The sequence below is a fragment of the Fonsecaea nubica genome (assembly GCF_001646965.1).
Source record: "Fonsecaea nubica strain CBS 269.64 chromosome Unknown Scaff11, whole genome shotgun sequence".
Classification (NCBI taxonomy): domain Eukaryota; kingdom Fungi; phylum Ascomycota; class Eurotiomycetes; order Chaetothyriales; family Herpotrichiellaceae; genus Fonsecaea; species Fonsecaea nubica.
In genome coordinates, this window is record NW_019173684.1 from 423355 (window position 1) to 449238 (window position 25884).

A 25884-nucleotide genomic window follows, 5' to 3' on the forward strand; every position below is an offset into this window, starting at 1 on the left:
ACATAAACGACGATTACCGGTCACATCGTCCACTTGGATGTGCTCACGACCACGGCCATGCCGTTATTTGTCCTCCTGATCGAACTCAAGTTTTTGTCCCTCCACTCACTCGACGACGGCGGCACACATCGTCTCCCCACGAAGACGGAGACGAAGACGACACTGTCGATGAAATGAAGACTGGTAAACAGGGAAAAAGTAGGAAAAGGACAACAACCTCCGTCTGCGAAATCGCGACGCTTCTAGCAACGCTCTTTGTCAAAAGTGGTGAGAGATTCGTCTCGAACCGCATCATCAGTCCTCGAACTCGTCGTTTCTATATCTGGCTTGTGTGATTCTGAGAATATATACTTCACCATTACATCCTGGCACCCACTGGGACACGGGCATCCAAGACCAGCTACGAGTGCGGAGAGGAATGTTGCACATTGGGAGAGATACTGTCGTTCAGGTCGTCGACCAAACCACCACTGTCCATCAATCGTCCTTGAAACAGGATCGGGAGCTGGGTGGGCGCTGAACCGACATCTCTTCCGAGAGATAGATCTACGTCCTTTGTGGCCTGTCAGCTGTTGCGCTTGTGCACTTGTACGGAGTCCCTATCTCCTTTTGGATTGAGATGGTAAACACTGAGAATAGAACTTCGCGTTTGGTTTGGTAGATTACCGTGCGTAATAGAGGGCTACATGTCACCATCACAGGATATCTGAGCGGACTATCTCGCCATGGGATACCGTCTGCCATCTACTCAGGTTCGGCCAACTGATGACAGCAACTACTGCTCAATCCTCACGAGAGAGACTAACAAGGTAACCGAACAGTCACACTCACTGACACGTTTCTGTCAACGGGAAGAAGAATATCTTTGACGGCCACATAACACTGACCGTTCCATTAGCTACCTCACTCGGATCTCTCCTCTCTGCACGACGCACGCCGGTGACCGTCCCTATAATCGTCGCCAACTCAGCAAAAGCTTGTCAATGGACTTGTACGACGCCGGCTATGCGGGCTTAACCTTAATCCTGACGCCCTTCGAGTCGAGTCGTGGGCTCGGAGCAAAGAAGTCGTGCGCTAATTCGAGATCGCTAATATCGGTCTGGTAAAGCTCAAAGTCAAAGTTTCTGAAGAGAGACGCGATGGTCAAGTAGAGTTCGGCGTGTGCAAGGCTATAACGGACACTCAACATGACGGTTAATCAGCGTCAACGAGCTCAGCACACTTACTTGATGCCCAGACAGCTTCGTGAACCCTTGCCGAAGCTAACATAGTATCTTTCCAAGCTTTGCCCGTGGGCTGTCTTAGGATTGCCGATCCATCTCTCAGGTTGGAACGTTCGGGGATTCGGAAAGATCTTCTCGTCGTCGCACACGTCGACATTGGTCATGCTCACAGGAGTCCTTGGGGGGATGATCCAGCCCTTGTACTCTAGAGGCTTTGACAAGAGCCGGGGCTCTCTCGCCGTCACTCCATATGACATACGAACCCCTTCTCGCACACACCCGGAAAGATATGGTAGCTTCTCGAGGTCAGACCAGCTGGGCTTGACGGTGGGGTCCGGCATAGCAGCCTCCAACTCGGCCCGTAGTTTCTGAAAGATCGGTGGATTGTTGATGATATGGAAAGCCGCCGTGGACAGCGCCCAGCCTGTTGTGATGACTCCCGCCGCGACCACGACGGAAGCCTCGCCCTGTAATCGTAGTGAATTCTTCTCTGATGGTGGTAAGTTACCTTCAACCAACTCCTGAAACACTGTTCGGTGAGAAGACTTCTCCAGGACATCCTTCATTTTGCCGGCTTTCATCGCGTCGATTTGCTTCCGAAAGTCCTGTATTTCGTCAGCATTACATGGTCACTCCTCGGGATAGGCACCATTCCATACATTTTGCATCCTGAAGAACAGAGCGTATTCAGGCTGCATTTTCACCGTGATGGACTGGGGAAGGTTGAAAAGAACCATAGGGATCCACGGGAACTGCAGAGACACGTTGCTGAACTGGTTAGCGGCCATGATCGGATCGTGTAGCGACTTTTCAAACTCGGGTTCGCGCAGAGCGTCGTAGCTGAGGCTGAAACAGTATTCCAGTATGACTTCCTCCGTAAGTGCCGCAAATGCCCGGTTGATAGGCATGACTTTCTCAGTGGCCTGGAACTCGCGGACACGCTCCACCAGGATGTCGATTTTACCTTGGATCACATCCTGGAGATCGAGGATGCGTTGTCGCGAGAAGAGCGGGTTGAGAGCACCCCGTCGAATGCGATGAAGCTCGTCCGACGCTGTCGCGAAAGCTGAGTCGTGATCACCAAACCGGCCAGCCATCCACTCATACTTGTCCACGCGCCCGGCCTTGGTATAGAGAGTCTCGTAAAAGTCCGAGTCCTGGATATGGAGCTCGTCGGGGACAATGCGTACGATCGGTCCTAAGCGTGACATTTAGGGACGAGCAGGAACCCTGGGGAAATCATATCCAAAATTCATAGTACCATATTTTTGGTGCATCTCCTGGACCTTGAACGTAAACTGTCCCTTCAGGAAGACATCATAGTAGGCTTCGTGCCAGTGGCTGATTGCCGCGTACTTGGGGCCGGGGAATTTCGCGAGCGGGTGGAAGTACAGGCGATAGATTACAAGGGCGACAAGGTAGAGCGCATATGCGCCAGTAGCGGCTAGGAGGGTTTGGACCAAGGGACCGGCAGCAACGGCTATGGCCATTTCTCTTGTTTGTTCGTTACGAGGGACGAGTACGGTCGAAGGGTTGTCGAGAGGCAGAGCAGAGCTGTGCAACGAAGCACAATTTATCCATTCATTCACCCATGTGCAGGAGCCCCGTCCATCCTGGTTGCAGTGGTACTCGTAGTATCCATCCTGCAGGGCGCTTGGGCCGGCATCAACGGGGACTCCCTAGCCATCCGCCAGGCAGTGTAGAGGGGTTGGTATCGCCAATGAGAGGGAATAGAGACAGGTGGAAGGAATATTGGCACATGGTTTATGCATGAGCGGATAGGGCCAATAGGCGAGTGGCCATGACGTGCCCTGAGAACCTGATAAGCTGCGGACATGGTAGCTAATACTCGGGACAATCGGAGTGGGTGGTGAGTAGTGGGCAGTGGGCAGTAACAGTAGACAGTAGTGAGTAGTAAATAGTGAGTATGTAGTGAGTGGTAAGTACCTACTGTACCCAGGTAGGGAGTGGTGAACAGTGAGTGGTGGGTGGGCGGTGGATGGATCGTGGGTGGCATGACATGCGGCATAGTCGCCCGCTATCTCTACTTGTCGACCTGCACAGGTCCCGCCCAAGTCCCTCACTTCCCCGGCACTTTCTCATAGACCCTAACCTCAACCAAACTGGCGTATCTTGGTGTCTGGTCAAAGTGGTTTTCCTCGGTGACTCCAGTTACATTTCCCATCTCAGTCCACCCCGATCCCATTCCCCACTCGGAAACGTCCTTGGTCTCCAGCGCCAGGAATTTGTCGCACATCACTGGCCTCAACCCCAGAAATTCAAGTTGTGGTAGGCAACATGGCGACCGGGCAAAGCGACCGAGAAGCGTCCATCTCTTCAGAGGGAAATCTCTTGGTAGATCACGATTACAGAGTAAGGAGGGTAAGATGCCTCGCGCAAACGTGGCTTGCTAACACCTGCGCCAGGACGATGAGTCGGATGCGGATTCCGGGTTTGATGGAGGGCCACAATCGTTACTCAGCGAGAGTGTCCGATCGTCAGTGTACAACTACCGATACGAAAATGGGCGCACGTACCACTCATATCGCGAAGGTGCTTACTATCTGCCCAACGACGAAGAGGAGCAAGATCGACTTGATCTGCTCCACCACATCTGCAAAATGCTGCTGGGCGGGGAGCTGTTCACCGCGCCCCTCCCTCGCGATCCACATCGTATCCTCGACGTCGGCACCGGCACAGGTATATGGGCCGTTGAGATCGCCGACCAGTTCCCCAGCGCCCAGGTGATTGGCACGGATCTGAGTCCGATACAGCCGCCCTGGGTGCCACCGAATCTACAGTTCTACGTCGACGACGCAGAAGCGGACTGGACGTGGGCGGAAAACGAGAAGTTTGATTTTATCCACGCCCGCGGTCTGTGCGGTGGCATCGGGGACTGGCCACGGTTCTACGCGCAGGCTTTTAGGAATCTCAAGCCTGGAGGCTGGATTGAACTGCAAGAACATGCCGTGAGCTTCTTCAGTGATGATGGCGGCTTGGAGCGTGCAACCGCGTGCGTCTCGGCCATCGCACAACTACAACAAGCCAGCGATAGGGTCGGAAAGCCACTGAATGTGGCTCATCTCCACAAACGCTGGATGCTTCAAGCCGGGTTCCAGGATGTGGAGGAAATTGTGAAGAAGGTGAGTGCGGCGACCCCAGCCACGGAAGTAGTCGCCGTTTCTGATTCACTACGGAGTACAGGTTCCCATAGGGCCCTGGGCGAAGGATCCAAAGTTGAAAGAGATCGGAGTCCTCTATCGAATACAGATGCTCCAATCAGTGCCCTCTTTCATGCTGGCCTATTACAAGCGGGTCTTGCACCACAGCGACGAAGTCACCGAGACTGCCATGGCCGAGGTGAAGGAGGAGTTTGTAGACCGCAGACTCCATCTTTACCAGCGATGGTACTTTGTCAAGGGCCGGAAGCCGGGATAACCAGCAATATCACATCCATGTCTGGCCGTTGAATCGAGTGGGTAAACAACATGTACGAATATTCCTCCATGTTACCATAGATGGGCGGATATTTCGATATTTTAGCGACAGTATTACTCTTGTTTCACATCGATCCCTCTCCTTCTTCCAGCTGCATCCTTATTATGCTCATACTTTCACGCAGAAACTAGGCTACCGAGCCAGAGGGGGAGGTTCGTATTCACATTTCAGCTGCACATCGACCAAGAGATCTAACCCTGCCTTTTGCCCTCTCGTGTTCACTGGAGTTAGGAACATGTCCACTCTCGTCCATCGCCGTAACGGGACTTTTGTGCATCTCAAGAATTCAATTGCACTTTCCCAACCTGGTCTTGGTTTTTGGATGAGAGTTCCAGCGGTGAAACAAGCCGAGGCGTTCAAAATCTAACTTTTGTGCTCAGTGCCGCCGCAGTACGGGTCCGCGACAAGGTCTTGGAAATCGGCCGTCACATGGCCGGCTTCGATCGAGGGTCTGGATTTGTTCGTGTGGGGGAGCTAGAAGCTTGTTTACCGAAGACACGAACTCACCATAATAACTCACGCATAGTGTCTACCGACGGATTGGCGAGATGTGTTAAAATACGATGTGGATGTCCTGGGGACCCGCGCATCACGAACATATGTCCAAGCAGAATCCATCCTCGACTTCTGTGCTCGAAGTTTACGAGGGTCTAAGTTTGAGAATTGTCTTTTACGCCAGTAAGACCAGTACTGCCCAAGGTCTGTACACAGACAGCAATGCATGCTATACGGACGACAACCGACTACGGATCTCACCTTTGCACACGAGACGGGATCTTGCCAGCTTGTGGAAATATCAAGTATGGTGCATAGTATCTCCTTTTATCCTGACCGTTCCTCCACCCTTCTTGTTCTCGTCCGGATAGTACTCAGTACGCATAGGTTCTCTCCCTCCATACAGCAAGGACTTCTAAGAAAGATATAAACCAAGCACATCCACTTCGGCAATCTTGACCATGGCAATCATAGTTCCGCACTGGAGTTGCAATAAGGCCATAACCCTGTTGGTTTGGGCGTGCGCCTGGCTTGCATGCCCGGCCGTCGCGAGTGACTGGTACGGCGGCGCGATTCATGTCAACGCCGGGGAATCCATCCAAGCCGCCATCAACGCCGCTCATCCTGGACAGTTGATTCTCGTTGCTGCAGGAACGTACGCGGAACAGCTGACAGTCACCACCGACGGCCTCCAGCTGGTGGGCAAGGGAGCCATCCTGGTACCTCCTGGCTCTTACGTGCACAATACCTGTTCAGGTCTGGCCGGTCCCGACACAGAAGCTGGGATCTGTGTGGCTGGGCAGGATGTCCAGCTTGCTGAGTTTGTCGTGGAGCATAGGAAGGTCATCTCGGTCGGCCGTCCCGTTCAGGACGTGGTTGTGACGGGGTTCGAAGTCCGCGGGTTCTCTGGGCTGAACATCGCCGTGGTGGGTGGCCAGGACGTCCATGTGAAGGGGAATACCCTCTACGACGGCGCGCAGTATGGGTGCTTGACGGTGGGTTCCACGAGTAGCCATATTGAGAGCAACACCGTGGCGTCATCCTCCGCTATGGGTGATGACCTGCTCTTCATCGCCATCTGCATGGACGACACGTCCGACGTGCACGTCACCAAGAACCACGTCGCCGACTACTCCGTCGGACTGTGTGTACAGACAGACGGAGCCGACGTGTCGAGCAACGACGTCACGAACGCGTGCTACGGCGCTTTTGTGGACCCGGGCGTCACGGGCGCACGCGTTGTCGCCAACCACGTCAGCGATGGCAACCCGCTCTGCGCGAGCGTGCCGGGTGGTGCGCTGATCGGAATCGCCCTGCTCGGCGCTTTTGATACGCAGGTCCACGCGAACCTCGTCGAGGGCCTCACGACCGGCGGAACCAATGGCAGCGCCGTGGGCATCGCCATCCTGAACGACCCCGTGACAGGGCTCGAGTCGGCAAATAACGCCGTGACAGGCAACGTCCTTCGAGGGAATGATGTCGACATCTTCGTCGAGACCCCAGGTCAAGGAAACGTCGTCGAGGGGAATCAGTGCTCGACACCGGCCGAACTGTGTAGTTAGCACCCACAAGAAAAGAACGGAGCAAAATAGGAGGTAACTTGTCGAGAAATGCTGGGAGGAAGCAAAAAGATGAATTTGTTGAAATCCAGGAAATAGGCCACGTTTAATACTCCGTGATATAGCTTTCTATATCTCAGTAGGTAGTGCATACGGGTCCATCTTCTATCCTCCGCCTCTGTCTCCGATTTTAACTTGCCTTTCCTTGTGACGGGGTCGAATCGGCTCCCAGCCAACCCTGACCCTCCTCACCTGACGTAGAGATTCAGCCGAAGTTCAAAGGAACAACAATCCCGAGCAGCAAGAACCAAATCACTTGGCCTGCGAAGTCGGCTTGATCCCCAACCTCATGATGGGACTGTTGTGGAAGTTTGCGTGGTCATGGAACGCGTCCGTCTGGGTCTTGGAGACGTCGACCTCGGTCCTGCCCCGGCTGATGACATCGGCGTCGTACTCGTCGACGGCCTCGGCGAGCGTGGCCGCGCCGTTCTTGGCCTTGATCATGGCCGCGACGAACCTTTGGCTGTCGCAGATGGCGTTGTTGGCGCCTTGGCCGCGGTCTGCCCGTAGCTTTATGGTTAGCCACATATGAAATGAATGGATATTCTTGGACGCAGTGGGAGATGACATGATATCGAAGGATGAGTAAGCAAGCAAGGGGATTATAAGATCGCTTACGAAACGTCATGCTATGAGCCGCATCGCCTGCAAGGGTGACTCTTCCTCCACGGTTGTCCCAGCCTGAGTCGGGAGGGCCCCAGATCCTCAAAGGGACCACTTTAGCTTGGGTACCATTGGGGATCCATTCCACGGCCGACTTGAACGGATCGGCCCAGTCGTCCATACGCTTCTTTAGCTCGTCGACCATGTTTGTGTTGGTGGATGCGTCCGGGGCGCTCTTGTTCTCCTTGGCCCACGTCGCGAGGATGTAGAAGACCCAGGTTTCGGGCCTCTCTAGGTCGGGCTTGTCAAGCACAAAGATGCCGATGTACATGGACTTTGGATGCACGGCGACATCCACGATGGGGTGCATCATTTTGTCCATTTTGACGGCCTGTTCGGCCGTGTAGCGGAACGGGAAGTTGAGGAACGTGTATGGCAAGACCACCGAGGTCCCCTTGTCACCCAGCATCCAGCGTCGAACCCATGAGCCGCCCCCGTCACAGCCGACCAGGACGGAGCCCGATTCTGAGGTCCCGTCGTGGAAATGAGCGATGACTCCGTTGTCGGTTAGCTCGATGTCTGTGAGGGTTTTACCGAACTAGGAAACATGTGAGTACGCTGACGTGGGCTACCGAGACGGAAGCGGTTAACGGTATACCTTGACATTCACCCCTTTCGACCAAATAGTCCTTGTCTTTTGGATATTCAACCTTCGTACCCCAGGGAATGGAGGTTGCACTATGGTAGCGCCCGTCTGTCCATCCCGTATGATGACACTTTCAAAGCCGGCAGCTTTAGTGTCAAGACCGGGATCTGGCTGGCATTCCGATAGACGATTGTAGAGTTCGTCCGGGAGAAGCTGTGCGAGTAGAGGATGGCTCCACGCGATGGTCACCCCCCAGTTTCGATCGCGTGGTTCGCTCTCCTTGTCCACAACAACGTAGTCGATCCCGTTCTGTCAGTCCCGACTCAGTCTTGTCCCAATAAAGGCAATTTACTGCATGTACATCGTGCACGTACCTTTTCAAGGCCCTGTGCAAGGGCCAAGCCTGATAGGCCTATATTCCTCCTTTTCGTTAGAGGCTCGCGCTTAAAGAGATTCCCTTGCGAGAAGATGCATAAAACGTACCGGCACCCACTATGATGACTTTCAGTGGTGGACTCATTTTAGCTGGCGTAGAGCAAGTACGAGAGTTTGATAGTTACTCGGTAAGGAGAGGGAGTCCGTGGGGAGGTCAAGAGGCCAACTGCGGAATGGGTGCGCAGTTCTCGCTGGTTGCTTGTCGCTGAATCAACCTTCTCTTCTACTTCCAATGGGACTTGGGGCGCACAGTATTGTTTTTAAACGTCACTCAATTCACCCTCTCTCTACCTTGAAAATATCCCAGCAAAGAGCTGTCTCGGTGGATAATGTCAGCCGCAGCGGTCTCCGTAAAAGCAACGCTGGCCAGAATCCACGCGAGCCATCGAACTCAAAATTGACCCTGGAGGCCCAAACTACCGCAACAGGTCAAGCTGCTCTCAAGCTTCAGCCTCAGCCGTTCCATGGTGCGGTTGGTAGATCTGCCGCCTGAAGGTGTTATGTGCTGGTCATCATTCCTACAGACACAACTGACCCCTCCTCAGATATTTTCTGACGCCTCCCGTTTCCTCTACTAGGCCTTCGAAGATGGCGATCATCGAACTAGCGCACATCACTCTGAAAAACGGCCTTCAAGCGACAGACCGTGAACTCAAGAAGAACCTGAAGGAAGTCAAAAGAGTGATTGAAGACTACAGCAAACTACAAACTCTTTTCTACACCCAAGTCGACGACGCTTCCGTGCTGTTTGTAGTTGGGGCCTGGAGAAACAAAGACCATCATCAGCACGGCTTCGATGGATCCCCCCAACAGGCCGAAATCCTCGAACTGATCAAAGACCAAATGGGCATTGACTGGATGCACTACATTGACGTGGACCAATCACGGATTCCGCTCGATGCCCCCGTGCTGGCCATCATCAGAGAAAGATTCGCTAAACACGGGGTGATTAAAACGCAGTTTGACCAGGAATTCGCGTCGCAGACCTCTAGTTTGGGCGGGGCGCGGTATGGAGCCATCTCGGCGTGGAATATCCCCAAGGACAATAAGGAGAGAGATGTCAGGGTCAACTTTTCGGGGTGGGAGAGTGCAGAGGAGGCCACAGCAGCGTTTGTCAACACGATTGAGCATGTCACCAGGTTTCGAGCCACACCAACCGAACTGAACTTCTTCTTTGCGAAACGGACGGAGCTGGATTGATAGGGGCGCAGATAGTGGTATATGGGGCGCAGACTTCGAGGACGAGCTTCGGATGGACGAGGTGGTTAGGGACTCTTGAGTAGGAGCTTTCAGTTGTCAGCGGCGTGGTGGATCGGTATTTCTAGTGGTATCTTTGCACTGGTCGGTGATGAGGAATATGATTGCTTCACTCCTCGACTCGGAGCTGCGCAGCTTGAGCCCCTCCTTTCGTCCCCGCCTCCCCACCTTTTGTGTTATTTTTGGACGCCGTTTCAATACCTACTCATGTACTGCACCACCGAATACGTTACATGCTTAATACTTGACTCTCTATAGTATCTGCTGCGTGAGACCGTGTGGGGTCGGACTATTTTATGCCGGAGTGTCAAACAGAAATACTGCTCAACTCCGCATCAGTCTCAATTGAGAGCCGATGAAAGCATCAAAGATATCGGCTTGACCGGCAAGGCTATCTTTCACCTAGATTGACTGTCCATACCTACCGCTACCGTCATGGCCTCGACAATCACCACCGACAGCACACTGACTGACGCCCTTCGCGACCTGATCTGGGCGAACCACATTTTGGACCACCATGGAGTGGTCGATGCGTATGGGCACATCTCGATCCGTCACCCACATGAACCCTCGCAGTACATCATGTGTGGCTACATGGCGCCGGCACTGGTCGCCTCGCCCTCGGACTTGATCTACTACCACGTCGCCGACTCCAGCACGGTCGACCCGGACGCGAAGAAGGGATACTCGGAGCGCTTCATCCACGGTGAGATCTACAAGCGATACGCCGGCGTCAACTGCGTCATCCACTCGCATGCCGAGGAAGTCCTGCCCTACGTCGTGAGCATGGGCGCTAAGCTCAAGGCCGTCTACCACATGGCGGGCTTCTTGGGCAGCAAGGGCGTCCGGGTTTTCGACATCGACCCGCTCTACCGGGACGGGGAGCAGCGGGACATGCTGGTGAACAACTCGCGCTTCGGCGCCGCGTTGGCCGATAAATTCGTGTCCGACCCTGGCCAACGAGCGCCCGAGGAGACAGTGGTCCTGATGCGCCGCCACGGCTTCACCTGCGTGGCCGACAACATCGTCACTGCCGTCTACCGGGCCATCTACACGCGCATCAACGCCGAGGCGCAGACCAAAGCCATGGCCATCGCCAACAACGTGCCAGGACGCGAAGAACTCCACGACGAGGGCATGGGAGTCGGGTTCCAGGCGCTCACGGATGAGCAGGGCCGGGGGTGCGCCGCCATGAACGAAGCGTTTCAGGACAAGCCTTGGAAGCTGTGGGTCAGGACGGTCGAGAGCCATCCGTTGTACCGGAACGAGTTGAGTAAGACGTCCACGCTCTCATGAGGCTGGACTGAGAGGATCGTGATGAGAAATTGAAAAAAGACCCCGAAGACGGGGAAAGATCAGGACGATGAAAAAAAGTGCTCGCTTGCGGTCTTTATGCCACTCACTGGAGGGACGTATTGATGACAGACATCTGGGACAGAAAACGGGTCAGTGAGGCATCACCGCGTGAAGGGTTTCCCCTCGTTTTTTTTTTCATTTCCAGCATTTCATCTTGCTGAAGCGGAACGCGAGTATTGTAGCGCTGGTTAAGCAAGCGACGAGGAATGAGGATGGATTAATACCATTAATACCAATTGATTAGCCGGGCTGAATTCTGCCTGCATGCGTAATTTTCCGAGCCTGTTCTCCCTTCCCAGCAGATACCAAGAGCCCCATTCACTCGCTCCGACCGTAGGGAAAGAGGATGTAAAACAACAAAGATTGAAAAGCATAGACGCTGTGACTGAAACAGCTCTCCTTGAAGTGGCAAGTGCCCTTAGACCTCAACACCAGCGACCCACGCAATCCCCGCTCGCACGATGCGCTCCACAACGTCCACCTCGGCCATGGTGCGCGGAGCATAGACCATTGCCCACCCTTTATCGACGAACTTGAGCGGGAACCTCAATCCCCAGCCCTTCTCGACCACGGTCTTGGCATCCGCCTCGGACAGCCACACGTGCAGGCTCCCGTCGGAGGGATGCGCGTGGGCGATTTCCGTGCCTAGGATCTTGTTGTCCTTGGCCTTGGCGTTGAGGGTTTCGAGGGTGGGTTTCGCGTAGATGGCGTCTGTGCTGCCGCCTTCGGTCTTACTGGGGCGGAGGTCCAGGACGGAAGGGTTTTTGGCGGCCAACGAGGCCATCATGGACGACACCCGTTCTTCAACCCCCGGGTCCGCCGTGCCGGTCTTGTATGGCACCTGGCGCTGCGGCATGGTGCGGGCCATGATTGACGGTCTGGCGCCCTCCCGCGCCGGGATGGTCGCTAGGTCGAGATACCTGGGCCCCACGGACGAGAGAGGCGACGGGTCGGAAAGGTCGTCCTTACCGAACAGCAGCAGGCGGTTCAGGCGGAGCTTTGTCATGCGCCAGTACCCGGCCCAGGTGGGCGGGGTGCCTCCCGTGCCGAAGGACTTCCACGCGTGGAAATCGTTCAGCACCCACGCGAGGGACAGCGTCAGCGCGACGGCGGTTGTCGTTGCCGCAGTCTGGCGTGGGCGGGCATTGACTGCGTCGATGAACTTGTGGTACTGCGTCGCGACGGTCGAGGTGATTGGCTCCATGACTCGTGTGCGCCGACGAGAGTTAGGTGTGGTGGCTCGTTTCGGGGCCTTGTAATTGTCCAGTTATGCGTTCGTGGAACCCCCTCTCAGGTGCAGGTGAGACGGTCTTTGGAGAGCTAACGCACAAAGGCTCCTAGGAGACGAGATGTGTCGGACCTCGACACAGATCAGAGTAAAGTTGTTCCGGGAAATATCGCGATCGGACAACGACGGTGACGGAGATGATGAGGGCGATGTTGTCAAATGTTTGGGAGTAATGACTGCCGTAGCTCTGTCCCCCTGAGTGCAATGGTCATCTAGGTGGACCGTTTCCCCGCAAAATATTAATATCTTTCACTAGTGCTGTTCCCTGATTCGGCATAGCGCTCAGCGCCGCTTTATTTAGCAATATTTTCCTGTCCCACGCCGAATGCTCCTTCGTTTGACCTCCGTTTCTACCTCCTACTGTGTCCATATTTCATGTCTTGGTGGAGGGACATTTGGTAGATGGTGCGGCAAGGCTAGAGGAATAGGCCATACTTCTTGTGCTACGACATCTGCAGAGTAGCACTGTGCAATTTCTGGTACCAAAAAAAAAAACTGTGAAGGCCAACTGTTCCGTTCAGCCATCTACGCAAGAAAATTAGAGGATACATGCAGATTACCGTACCCTTACTATCAAGTGATTGGAAAGAGATCAAAGAGAGTCTCAGCTTTTAAAACATCAAGGCGGCACCGGTCCCTGTGGTCGATGGGTTATCGTCCTTGAACTCCATTGGCTAATTCAGGGAGGTGTCCAGTTAACCGTCCAACCGCCTGTCAAGAACACAACATTGCATGTTGTACGTGAGACTTTTCGGGGACTTTGATATCCGACCTCGCAGTCTAGACATTACAATCACGGTCGCTGTGGCCAATGGCTTTTACTCACCCGTTTCAGCTTTTCACAAATGATAACCGCCAGAACTTCGGACTATCTCCTCAGAATATTGCCGGGAGCTCTGCCGCCAAAAGACCTCATGTCCCAGATGAGTGTACGCACAGAAGCTATCTCTAGGTGAGCCTTAAGTATGTTGTGAATAATTGCAGCAGGCTACAAAACACCGGTTCCTCGAGGGATAACATGATTGGATCTCACAGGCGCGGAGATTTCCCAACTCGGCATCCATCCCGGCAGCCACGAGTGTAGGACTTTTGTAACGATTGAGGAGCGAGGACAAGCGGGGCATAAGGTACCAACCTGTGCTTTTGAAAGGTTCTGGGACAACCGATACTGCGATGGACGATTATTGTGGCAACCAGTAGGTCATGTTCCGAACGTGTGCTCGGAAACGAAAAAGTCGGATCGTGAATGAGGGTAGTCTTATGATGATTGGGAATGATTACGTTGTGATTCGGTATGACCGACTCACTCTTCCTGGAAATTCTTGAGTTCTCATTTCTTTCAGTCGTAGGTAAAGTCTCGTTATCTTGGTTTGGTACAGAGGCCTTGAAGGGGCAAGAGAGGTGAGGAGGGATGGTGCTCTTGGGACAAGGCTCTGTGGCAGCCTCGCCAAGCACTTTCGGAAAGCCCCGCCAGTCGCTTTGTACTTTTAAGTGGAGATTCCCGGAAAAGCAGCTGCCGAAGACCGGCAATGCGATGGCAAGAGACGAATTTCCCTGCTCACTTGATAACATTTCTCCAATTCCTCTTTTCCTTGACTACACGCCCTGCACTCCGTCAACAAAAGTCCCCAACGCCGGCAGGCATGTCTGGCTCAGTATCAAGAGGTCTGGTGCGCGCCCTGCGCCAGACCAAAAGACCTTCAACGCCTCGGTCGCAAGCCAGACAGTGCCAACCTCTGCGGCCCTTGTTTGAGCCCGCCCGAAACTTCTCCGTAACGAGTCGACGACGAGAGGACCCCAGCGAACCCCATCGCAATGTCAAATACACGACCGACATGTATCCCACTCTCAAACGAGACCCACGGTTCGCGGAAATCACGGCCGATCATATCCAGTTCTTCAAGTCTGCCCTCGGCGACGATGCTGCGGTTATTGATGGACTGACCACCGATGCTTCAGATGACCTGGAGGCTTTCAACACTGATTGGATGAGGAAATACAGAGGCCATACCAAGCTCGTCTTAAGACCCAAGAGCACGGAAGAAGTGAGCAAAGTACTCAAATATTGCAATGACAATAAGCTGGCTGTGGTACCCCAAGGTGGAAACTCGGGCCTGGTTGGCGGCAGTGTGCCGGTCTTTGACGAAATTGTCATCTCACTCTCCCGAATGAACAAAATCCGCAGGTTCGACGACATTAGCGGCATCCTGGTGGTCGATGCTGGCGTTATACTCGAAGTAGCCGACAATTACCTTGCCGAGCATAACCATCTCTTTCCCCTTGACCTCGGTGCCAAAGGATCCGCCCAGATAGGTGGAAACGTTGCGACCAATGCCGGAGGGCTGAGACTGCTACGTTACGGTTCGTTACACGGCAATGTTCTTGGAATCGAAGCAGTACTACCGGACGGCACCATTGTCGACGATCTTGGTACTCTGCGGAAAAACAACACGGGCTACGACTTGAAGCAACTCTTCATTGGCGGAGAGGGGACGATCGGAGTCATCACAGGCGTGTCGGTGGTGTGCCCTCAGAGGTGCAAAGCAATCAACGTGGCATATTTCGGACTCTCTTCGTTCGAGAATGTCCAAAAGGCCTACAAAGAAGCAAAGGTCCAGCTTGGAGAAATTCTGTCTGCCTTTGAACTCATGGATGCTCGAAGTCAGGGCTTCGTCCACCAAGTCACCGGCAAACAAAGACCATTGGAAGGTGACCATCCCTTCTATTGCTTGATTGAAACCAGTGGTTCCAATACAGAACACGACGGTGAAAAGCTAGAAAAGTTCTTGGAATACGTTATGAGTGAAGAAATTGTCTCGGACGGTGTCCTCGCCCAGGACGAGACACAGGCCAAATCTCTCTGGGCATGGCGAGAGGGCATCACAGAGGCCATTGGCCACTATGGCGGGACTTACAAATACGACCTTTCGATCCCCATTCAAGAACTGTACCAACTCGTGGAAGACACGAGAGATAGACTCACTTCGAAAGGCTTGGTAGGTGAAGACGACTCTTTCCCCGCGATTGCCGTGGTCGGCTATGGACATATGGGCGACGCGAATCTGCACTTGAATATCCCCGTGCGCAAATACACAAAAGAAGTCGAAGAAGCGATAGAACCGTGGGTGTATGAATGGATCCAAAAACGCAACGGAAGCATCAGCGCGGAACATGGCCTGGGCATCGCCAAAAAGAAATACATCGGATACAGCCGCAGTGAGACGATGATCAAGCTAATGAAGCAGATCAAGGATCTTTACGATCCCAACGGAATTATGAATCCGTACAAGTATATATAAAATGGGAAGCGATGTCGCGCCATATTTCGAGGGCTCCTGCGCCCGGCTCCTTGTTTCTCTGTGAGAGTTTCGTTTAATCTTGCATCCTATTTGTCTATTTCCACTTACGAGGTACAGCCTGACCACTCAAGGAGGGATCTACAGCCAAGCAAACCGCAGTTTTATCGTTATGATAGAAGGAATCGATGCGGGGAAGTGGCCGACACGTTCGGTATATTTTACTGCCTTCGCCGAGGCAACGCGCAGTTCTCCAATTCACAGAGCCGGAGAAGAGGAAAACACAAAGCCACGGAATAACAATAATAAAAATACTAATAATAGAGATGGGAAGGCTGTCGTCCGGGTCGAGTTGAGTTTGTCGCCTCGTCTGTGGTTTTTATATGAAGCCGAGTCTTCCTCCGTCCCAGGGTCACTGACTGCTTCGCTTCCTGAGCGTTCTTTTCCCCGCTCCTCCCGGCCGTCTCTCGTGGTATTCAAAGATCTCGCTGTCCGCGAACATGGTCTCCCCCGAAAGGCTGAAGGAAGTATGGGTCCCGCTGTCGGACGAGTATTCGTACAAGAAGCGCAAATTGCGCGTCGCCACGATCGGCGCGGGCTTCTCGGGGTTGATCTTCGCGCACAAGATCCAGCACGAGCAGCCCGAGCTGCAGGAATTTGTGGATCATGTCATCTTCGAGGCCAACGACGATGTCGGCGGCACGTGGAAGGCCAACACGTACCCGGGCGTGCAGTGCGACGTGCCGGCCCATATCTATGTCAGTCTACATACCTCTACCTCTATCTCCACCTTTTCTCTTTTGCCGGGTTGTTTGTCTGATTGGGGAGACGAAGTAATTGATTTTCTTCTTGGACCTAGGCTTTCCCTTTTGATCCGAATCCCGACTGGTCAAAGTTCTATGCTGATGGGCCGGAGATTCTCGAGTATATCCAGCGGACGGTCAAAAAGTGGAATCTCAATCGAGACATTCAGTTCAATACGCGCGTCGTTGCTCTCGAGTGGCTGGAAGAGGAAGGGAAGTGGAAGATCCGCGTCCGGAAGGACGGACAGGAGGAAAGGGATGAGTTTGCCGATGTCCTCGTCTCAGCTCAGGGCTTTCTCAGGTGAGTGTGTTTCCTGCTACTCCCTGCAGACAGAGAGACCAGCCAGAGTCTTCTTGTTCGATATGTACCTATCAATGCTGACACACACTCTCATTTCTGTCCGCAACAGCCAATGGAAATGGCCAGATATACCCGGCATTGAGACGTTCAAGGGCCACAAAGTCCACTCAGCAGCCTGGGATCACTCCTTCGACTACTCGCACAAACGGATTGGAATCATCGGGAACGGATCGTCCGCCATCCAGATTTTGCCACAAATGGCCAAGTTGCCGGGCACCCAGGTAGTGAGCTTTCAAAGGGGAGCCACCTGGATCACTCAGAGTCTGGGCGAGGCGCTCGGTGTCGGTGACGATGGGCAACCCGACGACGAGGGCGTCGAGGATCAGGAGATGACGAATGGCGACGAAGGTGTTGATATGACGGAAGTCGGTGAAGAGGTAGGGAGCAAGTTTAACCCGGGATACACCAAGGCCGACAAGAGGCGGTTCCGAAATCCTGCAAAACACAAGGCATATCGCAAGATGCTGCAACATGGGATGAACAAAGGATTCAGGCTGGTAAGTCGATCCCCAAATCAATCTGCTTTTCCTTCAGAAGCTCTGTCTGATCTTGATTTGCCTCTCGTAACGGCCAACAGTTCCGCAAAGGCTCTGTCCAAAACGCCAAATCCACCGAAGTCACAGTTGAGCGCATGCGAGCAGCATTGAACAACAACCCAGAACTCTGCGAGAAGCTCATCCCCAACTGGACGCTCGGTTGCCGCCGCTTGACCCCGGGCGAAGGCTACCTAGAATCCTTCCTATTGCCAACGGTGTCATTGGAGAAATCGTCCATCGCGCGCATCACCGAGACGGGCATCGAGACGGAATCCGGCACGCACTACGACCTGGACGTGATCGTGTGCGCCACAGGGTTCGACGTATCGCACATCCCGCACTACCCCGTGACGGGGCGCAACGGGATGACGCTGGCAGAGAAGTGGAAAGACGAGCCCGAGAGCTACCTGAGCGTGGCGTGCCCGGACTTCCCAAACTACTTCATCTTCACGGGGCCCAACGCCACCGTCGGCCACGGCACTCTCATCACCAGCATGACCTGGACGGCCGAGTACATTGTCAAGTGGCTGCACAAGATCGCCGGTGAGGACATCCACTCGGCGGCACCCCGGCAGGACGCCACCGACGAGTTCGTCACCTACGGCGACGAGATCCAGCAGACTCTCACCTGGACGGGCGCCTGCAAGAGCTGGTACAAGAAGAACCGCGTCGACGGCCGCGTCACAGCCACCTGGCCCGGCAGCGCCCTGCTCTACCGCGAGGTCATCCTGCGCGAGATCCGCGGCGAGGACTGGGACGTGCGCTACCGCTCGCGGAACCGTTGGCGCGGCATCCTGGGTAACGGCTTCACCAGGCTCGAGATCGATGCTGAGGAGAAGGAGCAGCATGGCGAGTCGGTCGATTTGGCCTTTTATGTTGCTCGTTGATCCCGTCGGGAAATAGGGGATTGAGTCATTGGAGACCCAGACTCTTCTTGATCCAAGATACGCAATTACTCGTACACAAGATTACCACCGTCTCTCCTTGCCCTTGCCTTTTCCTTTGTCCCTCTCCCGATCTTGATCTCTGTCGCGCCTCTTTCCCATCTTCAACTCCTTCTCCTTCTCGCGCGGGTCAATGACCACCAGTTCATCTTCGTTCTTCCTCTTCCAGTTCAGGTCCTTGCCGAGCCGGTCTTTGGCGAACGACAACGAGTGGCTCATCCACTGCGAATCGTCCTCGGATTCGTCGGCCTCGGCGTTGGTCGGGTCGTCCCATTTCGAACACGATTGGCAGTTTGCGATGAAATGCAGGTCGCACAAGACCGCTTCTTCGTCTTCTTCCCCTCCGCCGTCACCGCGTTTCGATGGGGGCGGATCGGCTACTGGTTCTTGGGTTTCCGTAGAGGAGTTGTTGTCTTTGTCATCTTTGTGGCCATTGGCGGGCTTGGAAGAGTGAGCTGCTTTACCCTGTGCATCGGCTGACTCCAGCCGTGCTTTGAATGCGTTTAGCATCTTGAGCGCTTTGGCTTCGTCATGCGCATTGGTTTCGCCTGGACGAGGCCGTTTGCGACCTCTCGTACTTGTTGCCGGGATCAATGATTCTAAAGCTGACTTCTTAGTCTTGGAACCATTGGCATTGTTGTCCACGTTCCGGCGCATAGACGCTTTCAAGGCAGCGATCTCGGCTTCCAGTGCAGAGGTTTTGGACGCTGCCGGTTGTTCTTCCGGTGTTGGTGATCGAGACGGCGATTCTGGATTACGCAGAGGGAGTTGAGTCAGTGGGTCGTGGAATGATGGCTTCCGCCGCTGTACCGGCGACGGAGATTTTGTTGAACCTGCGACACTTGCTTTGCGCTTTTGCGGAACTGTGGGTGAAGGTGATCTTCGTTGCGGTTTCTCGAGGGACTGAGGTTTAGGCGCTGTGCCGTTCGCCTTTGGCTTTGGCTTTGATTCAGGCACATCGTCGCTATCGATCAAGGCCGGATTAAATTTAGGTTTCTTTGGTCGCACAGCGACTGGACCAACATCGTCTTCACCTTCGTCCCCGGCAAAACTGAGCAGCGTCTTCCCGCCCTTCTTTTTCGCAGCCTTTTTCTTTGCAGGAGCTTCGACAGTACGCTCTGCGACTTTGTTCCTTTTCCGCATCTTCTGCCATGCGTCACCTTTTGGCATCTCAATGATTTCAACCCTGAGAATCTTCTCGGGATACATTGGTCTCTCACTGCCCTCCAGCAGCTCGCCTTCCGCGATTTTGACCACGTTGTAAATGCCGTCGCCCTCGACCCGGCCAAACATGGTGCACTTGCCGTCTAGTTCAGCCCTACAATCTCCGAGCGTGATGAAGAACTGACTGCCATATCCCGCGCCGTCCCCGGTGCCTTTGGCCATACCAACCAGCCCCCTCCTATTGAACCGCAGCCTGCTGTGGATTTCATCTCCAAAATTAATCTTCTCTCCTTCTTCCCGGCCCATCAGCCGTGCCCAGTCTTCGTCATATCGCTCAAATTCCCTGTCCTCGTATATGTGCTGTCCACCTTCTCCGGTCCCGGTGGGATCGCCTGTTTGAATTACAAAGCCCGGAGAGACACGATGGAAGATGTTGTTGTTGTAGTCCTCGTCCAGGACATGCTGCAGGAAGTTCCTGCATGTCAGGGGCGTTTGGCTCGCGAACAGAGATATTGTGAGAGGGCCAGCGGTGGTATGGACAAGAACTGAGGCAGTTGGGGGAGGTTCGGTCGTGTAATGCGAAGACATGGCGGCGTGTTATATGGAGAGGGTCGTCTTATCTGAGTCGCTGCATTGTAGAGCCGAAGCCTGGGCGTCTGTACAAGGTAAAAGTGCCTGGGTTGTTTCCCAGCCTTCGAGGTCGGGGTGCATCTGGAAAATACGTCAAGGTCACAAACATGTTTATACTGTTTGCTGCATTTGCTTGCTTGGGGGGTTTCTTATGCTTGGCGAGTTTGTCCCTTTTTTCTAAACCAAACAATCTAAAAATGGATCACGAGTCTGTCCGAGATCATCTAGTGAAGATTCTCCTCATATTCGGCGATCATTTTTCTTATGTAGGAGCTTCTTGTTGACCATAAGTTACGTATCTCGTAAGGAAGCTCGTTTCTACGTTTCAGGATCACGTCGTGGTATGTGGTGATGGTGATAGACCCCGTCGCGCTGAAAATGCACATGGTATGAGGGACAGCATGGTACTGGGATAACCAAAATCGCGGCTATCCAAAGTTTGGAGTTCAGACGCTTGATGTGTGCATTAAGCTATTTTCATTCAATACTGAAACGGAAAGAGTAGGAACTCTCAATTCGAATTCAGTCGTCAGCAATCGTACTCGACCCTCCGCCCTCGATCTCACTCAGCACCCTCGTCCCCAATACATTGCCATTGGCATCCTGATATATAGCTGCGATGGAGCTAAAGCCGTTGAACGGCGTGTACGAATACTCCAACTCCTTTGCGTTTTCCCCGTTGAAAAGAACGGCCCGCTCGTGCCCCGTAAAGATCATGTCATGCCAGAACGATCCGACCACCTGGGACGAGAAGACGGATCCATCGTTATGGAGTTTCTGATCGACAATGTTGCCGGCCTGGTCGAGGATTCGATTTGTATGCGTGTTGCCACTGTAGTCGTTGATTGAATAGAGGATACCCTCGTCGAGAAGCGCGGAGCGGGCAGACAGGCCGCTCGTTGACGACGATGGGCTACTGCTGCTGGTGCTACTACCGCCGAGAGCCCCGCCGACCAGGTTGCCGACATCAGACCCCAGAGTAGCAATCACAGGGTTCAGGTCGATTGAGTTGAGTGTGTCGTTGATCATCAACACCAGATTCTCCAGCCGTGCCTCGAGTTCGACCTTCGCCGACACGTTCTGAATGGTCAACTGCACGGAGTTGATGCTCAGATCGACGCCAGCATTGAATTGAAGGAGGGAGAGTACTTGGGCATCGATGTTGATTTTTGCGGATAGGTTCTTCACGGTGATGTCGATCTCGCCGACCGAGACGCTGGCGTTGAGAAAGACGTCAGGTGGAGGACTGGTGTTGGTAACAGCACCATTCGAAGTGTCGGTCTCCTCGGTCTCGTAGACTGCAGATTCGGTGTCGTTGCCAGTCACGCTAAGCGAGTAGCCGGTATAGCCATCGCTGGACGAGACTGACTGGGAAGAACTGAATCGGACGAGTGCGAGCAGCAACGAGCAGAAGAGTGTGAGAATCATGACAACGAGCACGGCAAAGTGACTAGAGGGGCGTCGTGAAGGGAATAGAGACGATACTCGAAAAGTTGGATTGACTCGACGCTCCTGTTCAAGAAGTTACAGAAGTTGTACGGAAGTCTATCGAGTACCTCGTTCTGTATACAAACACCTGCAGCAAACCCTTGGGACGAGTCAATTTCCACGCTCACTCCGTCTTTGAATGCGCGAGGGTCACTTTGGCCATCCCATTTGGCATTTCCAGAAGCCGATTCGAGCGGACATGGGAAAAGTCCTGTTTTCGCATGAGCTAGTCCAGGGGAAACCATGGCTGTCCCACACCTGCAATCTCGGCAGATCAGCCCTATACCACAATGGACCGTTGAAACGTGGAGAGCCATGCGCGAAACCGGTTGGAGACGGCGCCATCTGCAGGGATCTGCGCAGATCATCCACACCTCTTTGGTCCAATGTCAGACTCGTCCAGCCGACGCCCAAGGGATCGAATAAATTTTCTCCTGGACATGGGAGATTTCGCGGTTTAGCGATACTTGCTCGAGAAATTGGCCATGCGCCAGAATCGTCGGAGTTTCTCCATGAAAGAGGGAAGGAAAGTTGGTGGGTTCGATGATATAGAGAGGATGGGATGGCCGTCGATTCCTGCCTCTTCCTCTACCTCCTCTCCCGTTAGATGAGAACATAATGGCGCGCTCAATATTCCGGCTTCTCACGCTCTTCTCCTCGCTTCTGTTGAACCAGCAGATCCTGGCACAAACGACCACCTTGTCGACGCCGCAGGGGACCGTCAGCACCACACCATCGTCGAGTTCGCCGACCCTGACGCCGAGTCCAGCTTCTGCCTCGTCCACTCCTCCAGACGTCTACCTCAACGTACCAACACTCTCCGTTGGTCGGATTGAGCTCGATGTCGACGACCTCCGGGCAGATATCAATCTGAATGCCCAGGTGGCGTCCCTTGTCACGCTGAATGCCGGTGTCGCGCTGTCCATTCAAGAAGTCAACCTCACCATTTCCGATGTCGATGCCCAGCTTGAATTGATCGTCCGTCTGGGCCATCTCGTCGACATTGTGAACCGAGTCTTTGAATCCTTGGACCTCAACCCTCTCTTGATCTCCGCCATCAACAACGTCACCTCGTTGCTCGAGCCCATTGTAGGCGCGGTAGACGGCCTCCTCGGCTCCATCACCCAAGGCGGAACGACGCTGTCATTCTTGATCGACAACCTCGGCAATATCGTCCAGGAGGTCGGCGGCGTCAGCTCCATTGTCGGGAATTACCTCACCAACATGACCGACACGGGAGTCAGTCAGACCCTCTCCGGCGGTCTTGTCGAGAAGACATTTTCATATGCTCCGCTCAATGCGCTGGTCGACATTGTCTTCAACTCAGCCGGGCAAGTTGTCCAGGCGTCCGTTCAGAAGCAGACTGGGGGTGGCGGCACAACAAGTTCGACGTCGGCGGCCAGCACCACGCCGACTCCGTCATCAACCACCAGCAGGTAGCAATCACAGTCGCAGTCGCAATCACACAGTTCCGGAACACAGACGCAGCCGACGAAGACGACAAGAACTAGAGAATCAGTGGTCCCGAGGCCGACGAGACAGCCCGGTCGAGGTGGCCATCCGTTCTGATTTTTGCGCGATAATTGGTAACTATATAGAACTCGAAATGTCACATCCTCTTCTGACGAAGTACGATGAAAGAGAGAGAGACACCTTTTGAATTCCCCTGGTCGTTCCTAGATGAGGCTTCGTACTAGGGACGGAGTGCCTAGGCAGCCTAGGGTAGGTACCTCGTCCTTTGTCGGACACGTCGGGGTATCCACATCCACCATGTATAGTTTAACCGCGTATACGGGCAGACGAGGTATATATAGGGCGAACAAAGCTTAGCTCCTACATATGCTCTCTACACTATTTCTATTTTCTCCGCTGGGAAAGACGTGCATGTCTGTCCTTTATTACGCGACCTGGTCCAAAGTGAAGCCGCTACTTACGAGCCGGCAAATAAATGCCATACATACAGCGTACAGCATATGTATGAGGCGTGTACATTAGGTACTTAGTATTAAGGAGGTGCGTGGGCACCCAGGAGCCCTGTACCTACCTACCTTTAGCACACTGGACCTCCACACTTGTCGACAACAATTACATTGGGGGCTATCAAAGACAAGTTCGGAGTTATCATTCGTCCAAAGCCTCCTTTCGATATTCTGCTCTTGTCAAAGACCCCTCCTCCTACACGCACTCGGACCCTAATCCAGAGTCACTTCCACCCCCTCCAACGGCCGACTGGTCTTCCACTCGTCCAGCTCGCGCAGAAAATCGAGAAATCCTTTGGACCAGAACCCGGCTCGGGCCAAGTTCTTGAGGGTCTCGGGACTCTCCTGCGCCTTGCGCATCAAGTCGCCCTCCCGGTTGAAGTAACTGGGCAGACAGTCGGCGGCGGCGGTGAAGGCGATGGCGCCCGCGGCGATCTTCTGGCTCCACTCCTCTTCGGCCTCGAGGGAGGGTTCGATGGTGAAGGCTCGCGAACCCCCGTGGACCTGGGCCGCGCGTTGCAGGATCCAGGCAATGTGCTGGGCGACGTGGTCGACCGTCAGCGATTGGCTGGGGATGCCGCCGATCTGCGACAGGCCCGGGAAGAACAGGTTGGGGAAGCCGTTGCTGATGCAGCCGTGCAGGGTGGCGAGGCGGTGGGCCCATTTGTCGTCGAGGTCAACGCCGTTCCGGCCCGTGACTTTGACCGAGGAGCGTCCCGCAGGGCTCATGCCGATGGCGATGTCGTAGCCGGTGCTGAAGATGATGACGTCGACCGGGTATTCCTTACCGTCAAAATACACGCCATTCTCGGTGAGTGTGTCGATGCCGCGGCCGTCGGTGTGGACCAGCTTGACGTTGGGCTTGTTGAAGGACTGGAGATACTCGTCGTGGAAGCAAGGTCGCTTACACCAACTGGGATACCATGCCTTGAGATCGGCGGCCGTTGCCTTGTCTTTCACGATCTCATCCACCCGAGCCCGGACCCGCTCCTGTCGCGGCAGGTCGACGGCATGTAACCGTTTCACGTAGGCCTCGACCTGTTCCGGCGAGGTGGGCGCGTCCTCGCAGCCAACCATGGCGGCGTACGATCGGAAATGAGTCCAGCCGTCGTCGACGAGGTTCGTTTCCGGTAGCGGACCCAGGCTGAAGAAGCTGGCAAAGTTCAGCAGGCGTTCCTCCTGCCAACCCTTTTTGCTTCGGACTTTTTCATCCCACCAGGTCGGATCGGTGGCGCACTGGCCCCGGACTTCTACACCGGAGGGTGTCCTTTGAAACACGTAGAGCTGCTTCGCCCATTTCGCCAGCTCGGGCACCACTTGGATAGCTGTGGCGCCCGTGCCAATGATAGCCACTGACTTGTCCCGTAGGTTGGTCAGGTCTGGCTTCTCTTCCGTACCACCGGTATACTTGTAGTCCCATCTCGCCGTGTGGAACATGTGGCCTTTGTATGCTTCCAGGTTCCTGAGTCGTGGAACTTTCGGCAGGTTGACGGGGCCTCCGGCGAGGACGACGAAGCGAGAGTGGACAGTTATTTCTCTTCCAAACTCCCCGTTCTTGGTGGAGACAACTTTCGTGGTCCATCGTTTCGTGGATTCATCCCATGTGGTACTGTCCAATCTGGCCTGGAAGAGTGCCCTGTCGACCAGGTCGTAACGCTCCGCCATTTTCTCAGCGTGTCTCCGTAGCTCCGGGCTGTAAGAGTATTTGTGCTTCGGCATGTAATCCAGCTCTTCCAACAGCGGGAGGTAGATATAACTTTCTATGTCGCACATGAGTCCGGGGTACCTAGCAATTGTGGTCAGAATGACAAAAGCCTATATCTTCCCCTAAGGGAAAGAAAGAGGGCCAAGTGTGCTACCTGTTGAACCACCAAGTTCCTCCGAATCCACCAGCAGAGTCCACTAGCCGGATATCATTTGCGTCAACTCCGATCTGTCTCAGACGGGCGGCCATGGAGAGGCCGGCGTATCCAGCCCCGAGGATGAGGAATTCGTGGTAGGACCCATCTTGGACAGAGTCCCGACCCGGGTCTGGGAGACTGTCGTCCACCCAGATGTCCTTGAAGAATTCCCGGTAAGACTCGGCCAGCGGGGAGAATACATATTGGGATTGGCCGTCAGACCGGATACGCTTGGAGCGTTCAATCCTGTATTTCTCTAGGACGGCCTCAGCTCCCGGGTCTTTGAGGTGGACGCCATTGATGAGCGATGCAGGCAATGCCGGCACCGGCGCAATCGAGGTCATTGTCGCAAGCGATATGTT

The 25884-nt window shown here is 54.2% G+C and overlaps 13 protein-coding genes across 13 annotated transcripts; 7 read left to right on the plus strand and 6 right to left on the minus strand.

Annotated features, from left to right (window-relative positions):
• Positions 1-1003: 1003 nt before the first annotated feature.
• Positions 1004-2713, minus strand: AYO20_02630 (hypothetical protein; the record flags this gene model as incomplete). Its single annotated transcript, XM_022640934.1, has 5 exons — positions 1004-1169; positions 1227-1428; positions 1483-1828; positions 1883-2421; positions 2485-2713. The coding sequence occupies 5 exons, from the start codon at positions 2711-2713 to the stop codon at positions 1004-1006; spliced, it is 1482 nt and encodes a 493-aa protein (XP_022503190.1).
• Positions 2714-3521: 808 nt separating this feature from the next.
• Positions 3522-4661, plus strand: AYO20_02631 (hypothetical protein; the record flags this gene model as incomplete). Its single annotated transcript, XM_022640935.1, has 3 exons — positions 3522-3596; positions 3650-4366; positions 4428-4661. The coding sequence occupies 3 exons, from the start codon at positions 3522-3524 to the stop codon at positions 4659-4661; spliced, it is 1026 nt and encodes a 341-aa protein (XP_022503191.1).
• A 1016-nt stretch (positions 4662-5677) lies between these two features.
• AYO20_02632 (hypothetical protein) lies at positions 5678-6778 on the plus strand (the record flags this gene model as incomplete). Its single annotated transcript, XM_022640936.1, has 1 exon — positions 5678-6778. The coding sequence occupies one exon, from the start codon at positions 5678-5680 to the stop codon at positions 6776-6778; it is 1101 nt and encodes a 366-aa protein (XP_022503192.1).
• Positions 6779-7087: 309 nt separating this feature from the next.
• On the minus strand, positions 7088-8604 carry AYO20_02633 (hypothetical protein; the record flags this gene model as incomplete). The annotated part of the gene is made up of 5 exons (XM_022640937.1): positions 7088-7335; positions 7454-8036; positions 8097-8393; positions 8459-8496; positions 8568-8604. 5 exons carry the CDS (start codon positions 8602-8604, stop codon positions 7088-7090), a joined length of 1203 nt encoding a protein of 400 aa, XP_022503193.1.
• Positions 8605-9107: 503 nt separating this feature from the next.
• On the plus strand, positions 9108-9719 carry AYO20_02634 (hypothetical protein; the record flags this gene model as incomplete). Its single annotated transcript, XM_022640938.1, has 1 exon — positions 9108-9719. One exon carries the CDS (start codon positions 9108-9110, stop codon positions 9717-9719), a length of 612 nt encoding a protein of 203 aa, XP_022503194.1.
• A 492-nt stretch (positions 9720-10211) lies between these two features.
• On the plus strand, positions 10212-11072 carry AYO20_02635 (hypothetical protein; the record flags this gene model as incomplete). Its single annotated transcript, XM_022640939.1, has 1 exon — positions 10212-11072. One exon carries the CDS (start codon positions 10212-10214, stop codon positions 11070-11072), a length of 861 nt encoding a protein of 286 aa, XP_022503195.1.
• Positions 11073-11550: 478 nt separating this feature from the next.
• AYO20_02636 (hypothetical protein) lies at positions 11551-12336 on the minus strand (the record flags this gene model as incomplete). The annotated part of the gene is made up of 1 exon (XM_022640940.1): positions 11551-12336. The coding sequence occupies one exon, from the start codon at positions 12334-12336 to the stop codon at positions 11551-11553; it is 786 nt and encodes a 261-aa protein (XP_022503196.1).
• A 1727-nt stretch (positions 12337-14063) lies between these two features.
• AYO20_02637 (hypothetical protein) lies at positions 14064-15719 on the plus strand (the record flags this gene model as incomplete). Its single annotated transcript, XM_022640941.1, has 1 exon — positions 14064-15719. One exon carries the CDS (start codon positions 14064-14066, stop codon positions 15717-15719), a length of 1656 nt encoding a protein of 551 aa, XP_022503197.1.
• A 497-nt stretch (positions 15720-16216) lies between these two features.
• AYO20_02638 (hypothetical protein) lies at positions 16217-18303 on the plus strand (the record flags this gene model as incomplete). Its single annotated transcript, XM_022640942.1, has 4 exons — positions 16217-16474; positions 16576-16820; positions 16930-17377; positions 17458-18303. 4 exons carry the CDS (start codon positions 16217-16219, stop codon positions 18301-18303), a joined length of 1797 nt encoding a protein of 598 aa, XP_022503198.1.
• An 81-nt stretch (positions 18304-18384) lies between these two features.
• AYO20_02639 (hypothetical protein) lies at positions 18385-20112 on the minus strand (the record flags this gene model as incomplete). Its single annotated transcript, XM_022640943.1, has 1 exon — positions 18385-20112. The coding sequence occupies one exon, from the start codon at positions 20110-20112 to the stop codon at positions 18385-18387; it is 1728 nt and encodes a 575-aa protein (XP_022503199.1).
• Positions 20113-20676: 564 nt separating this feature from the next.
• On the minus strand, positions 20677-21582 carry AYO20_02640 (hypothetical protein; the record flags this gene model as incomplete). The annotated part of the gene is made up of 1 exon (XM_022640944.1): positions 20677-21582. One exon carries the CDS (start codon positions 21580-21582, stop codon positions 20677-20679), a length of 906 nt encoding a protein of 301 aa, XP_022503200.1.
• Positions 21583-22260: 678 nt separating this feature from the next.
• Positions 22261-23082, plus strand: AYO20_02641 (hypothetical protein; the record flags this gene model as incomplete). Its single annotated transcript, XM_022640945.1, has 1 exon — positions 22261-23082. One exon carries the CDS (start codon positions 22261-22263, stop codon positions 23080-23082), a length of 822 nt encoding a protein of 273 aa, XP_022503201.1.
• A 752-nt stretch (positions 23083-23834) lies between these two features.
• On the minus strand, positions 23835-25866 carry AYO20_02642 (hypothetical protein; the record flags this gene model as incomplete). The annotated part of the gene is made up of 2 exons (XM_022640946.1): positions 23835-25407; positions 25481-25866. 2 exons carry the CDS (start codon positions 25864-25866, stop codon positions 23835-23837), a joined length of 1959 nt encoding a protein of 652 aa, XP_022503202.1.
• Positions 25867-25884: the final 18 nt, after the last annotated feature.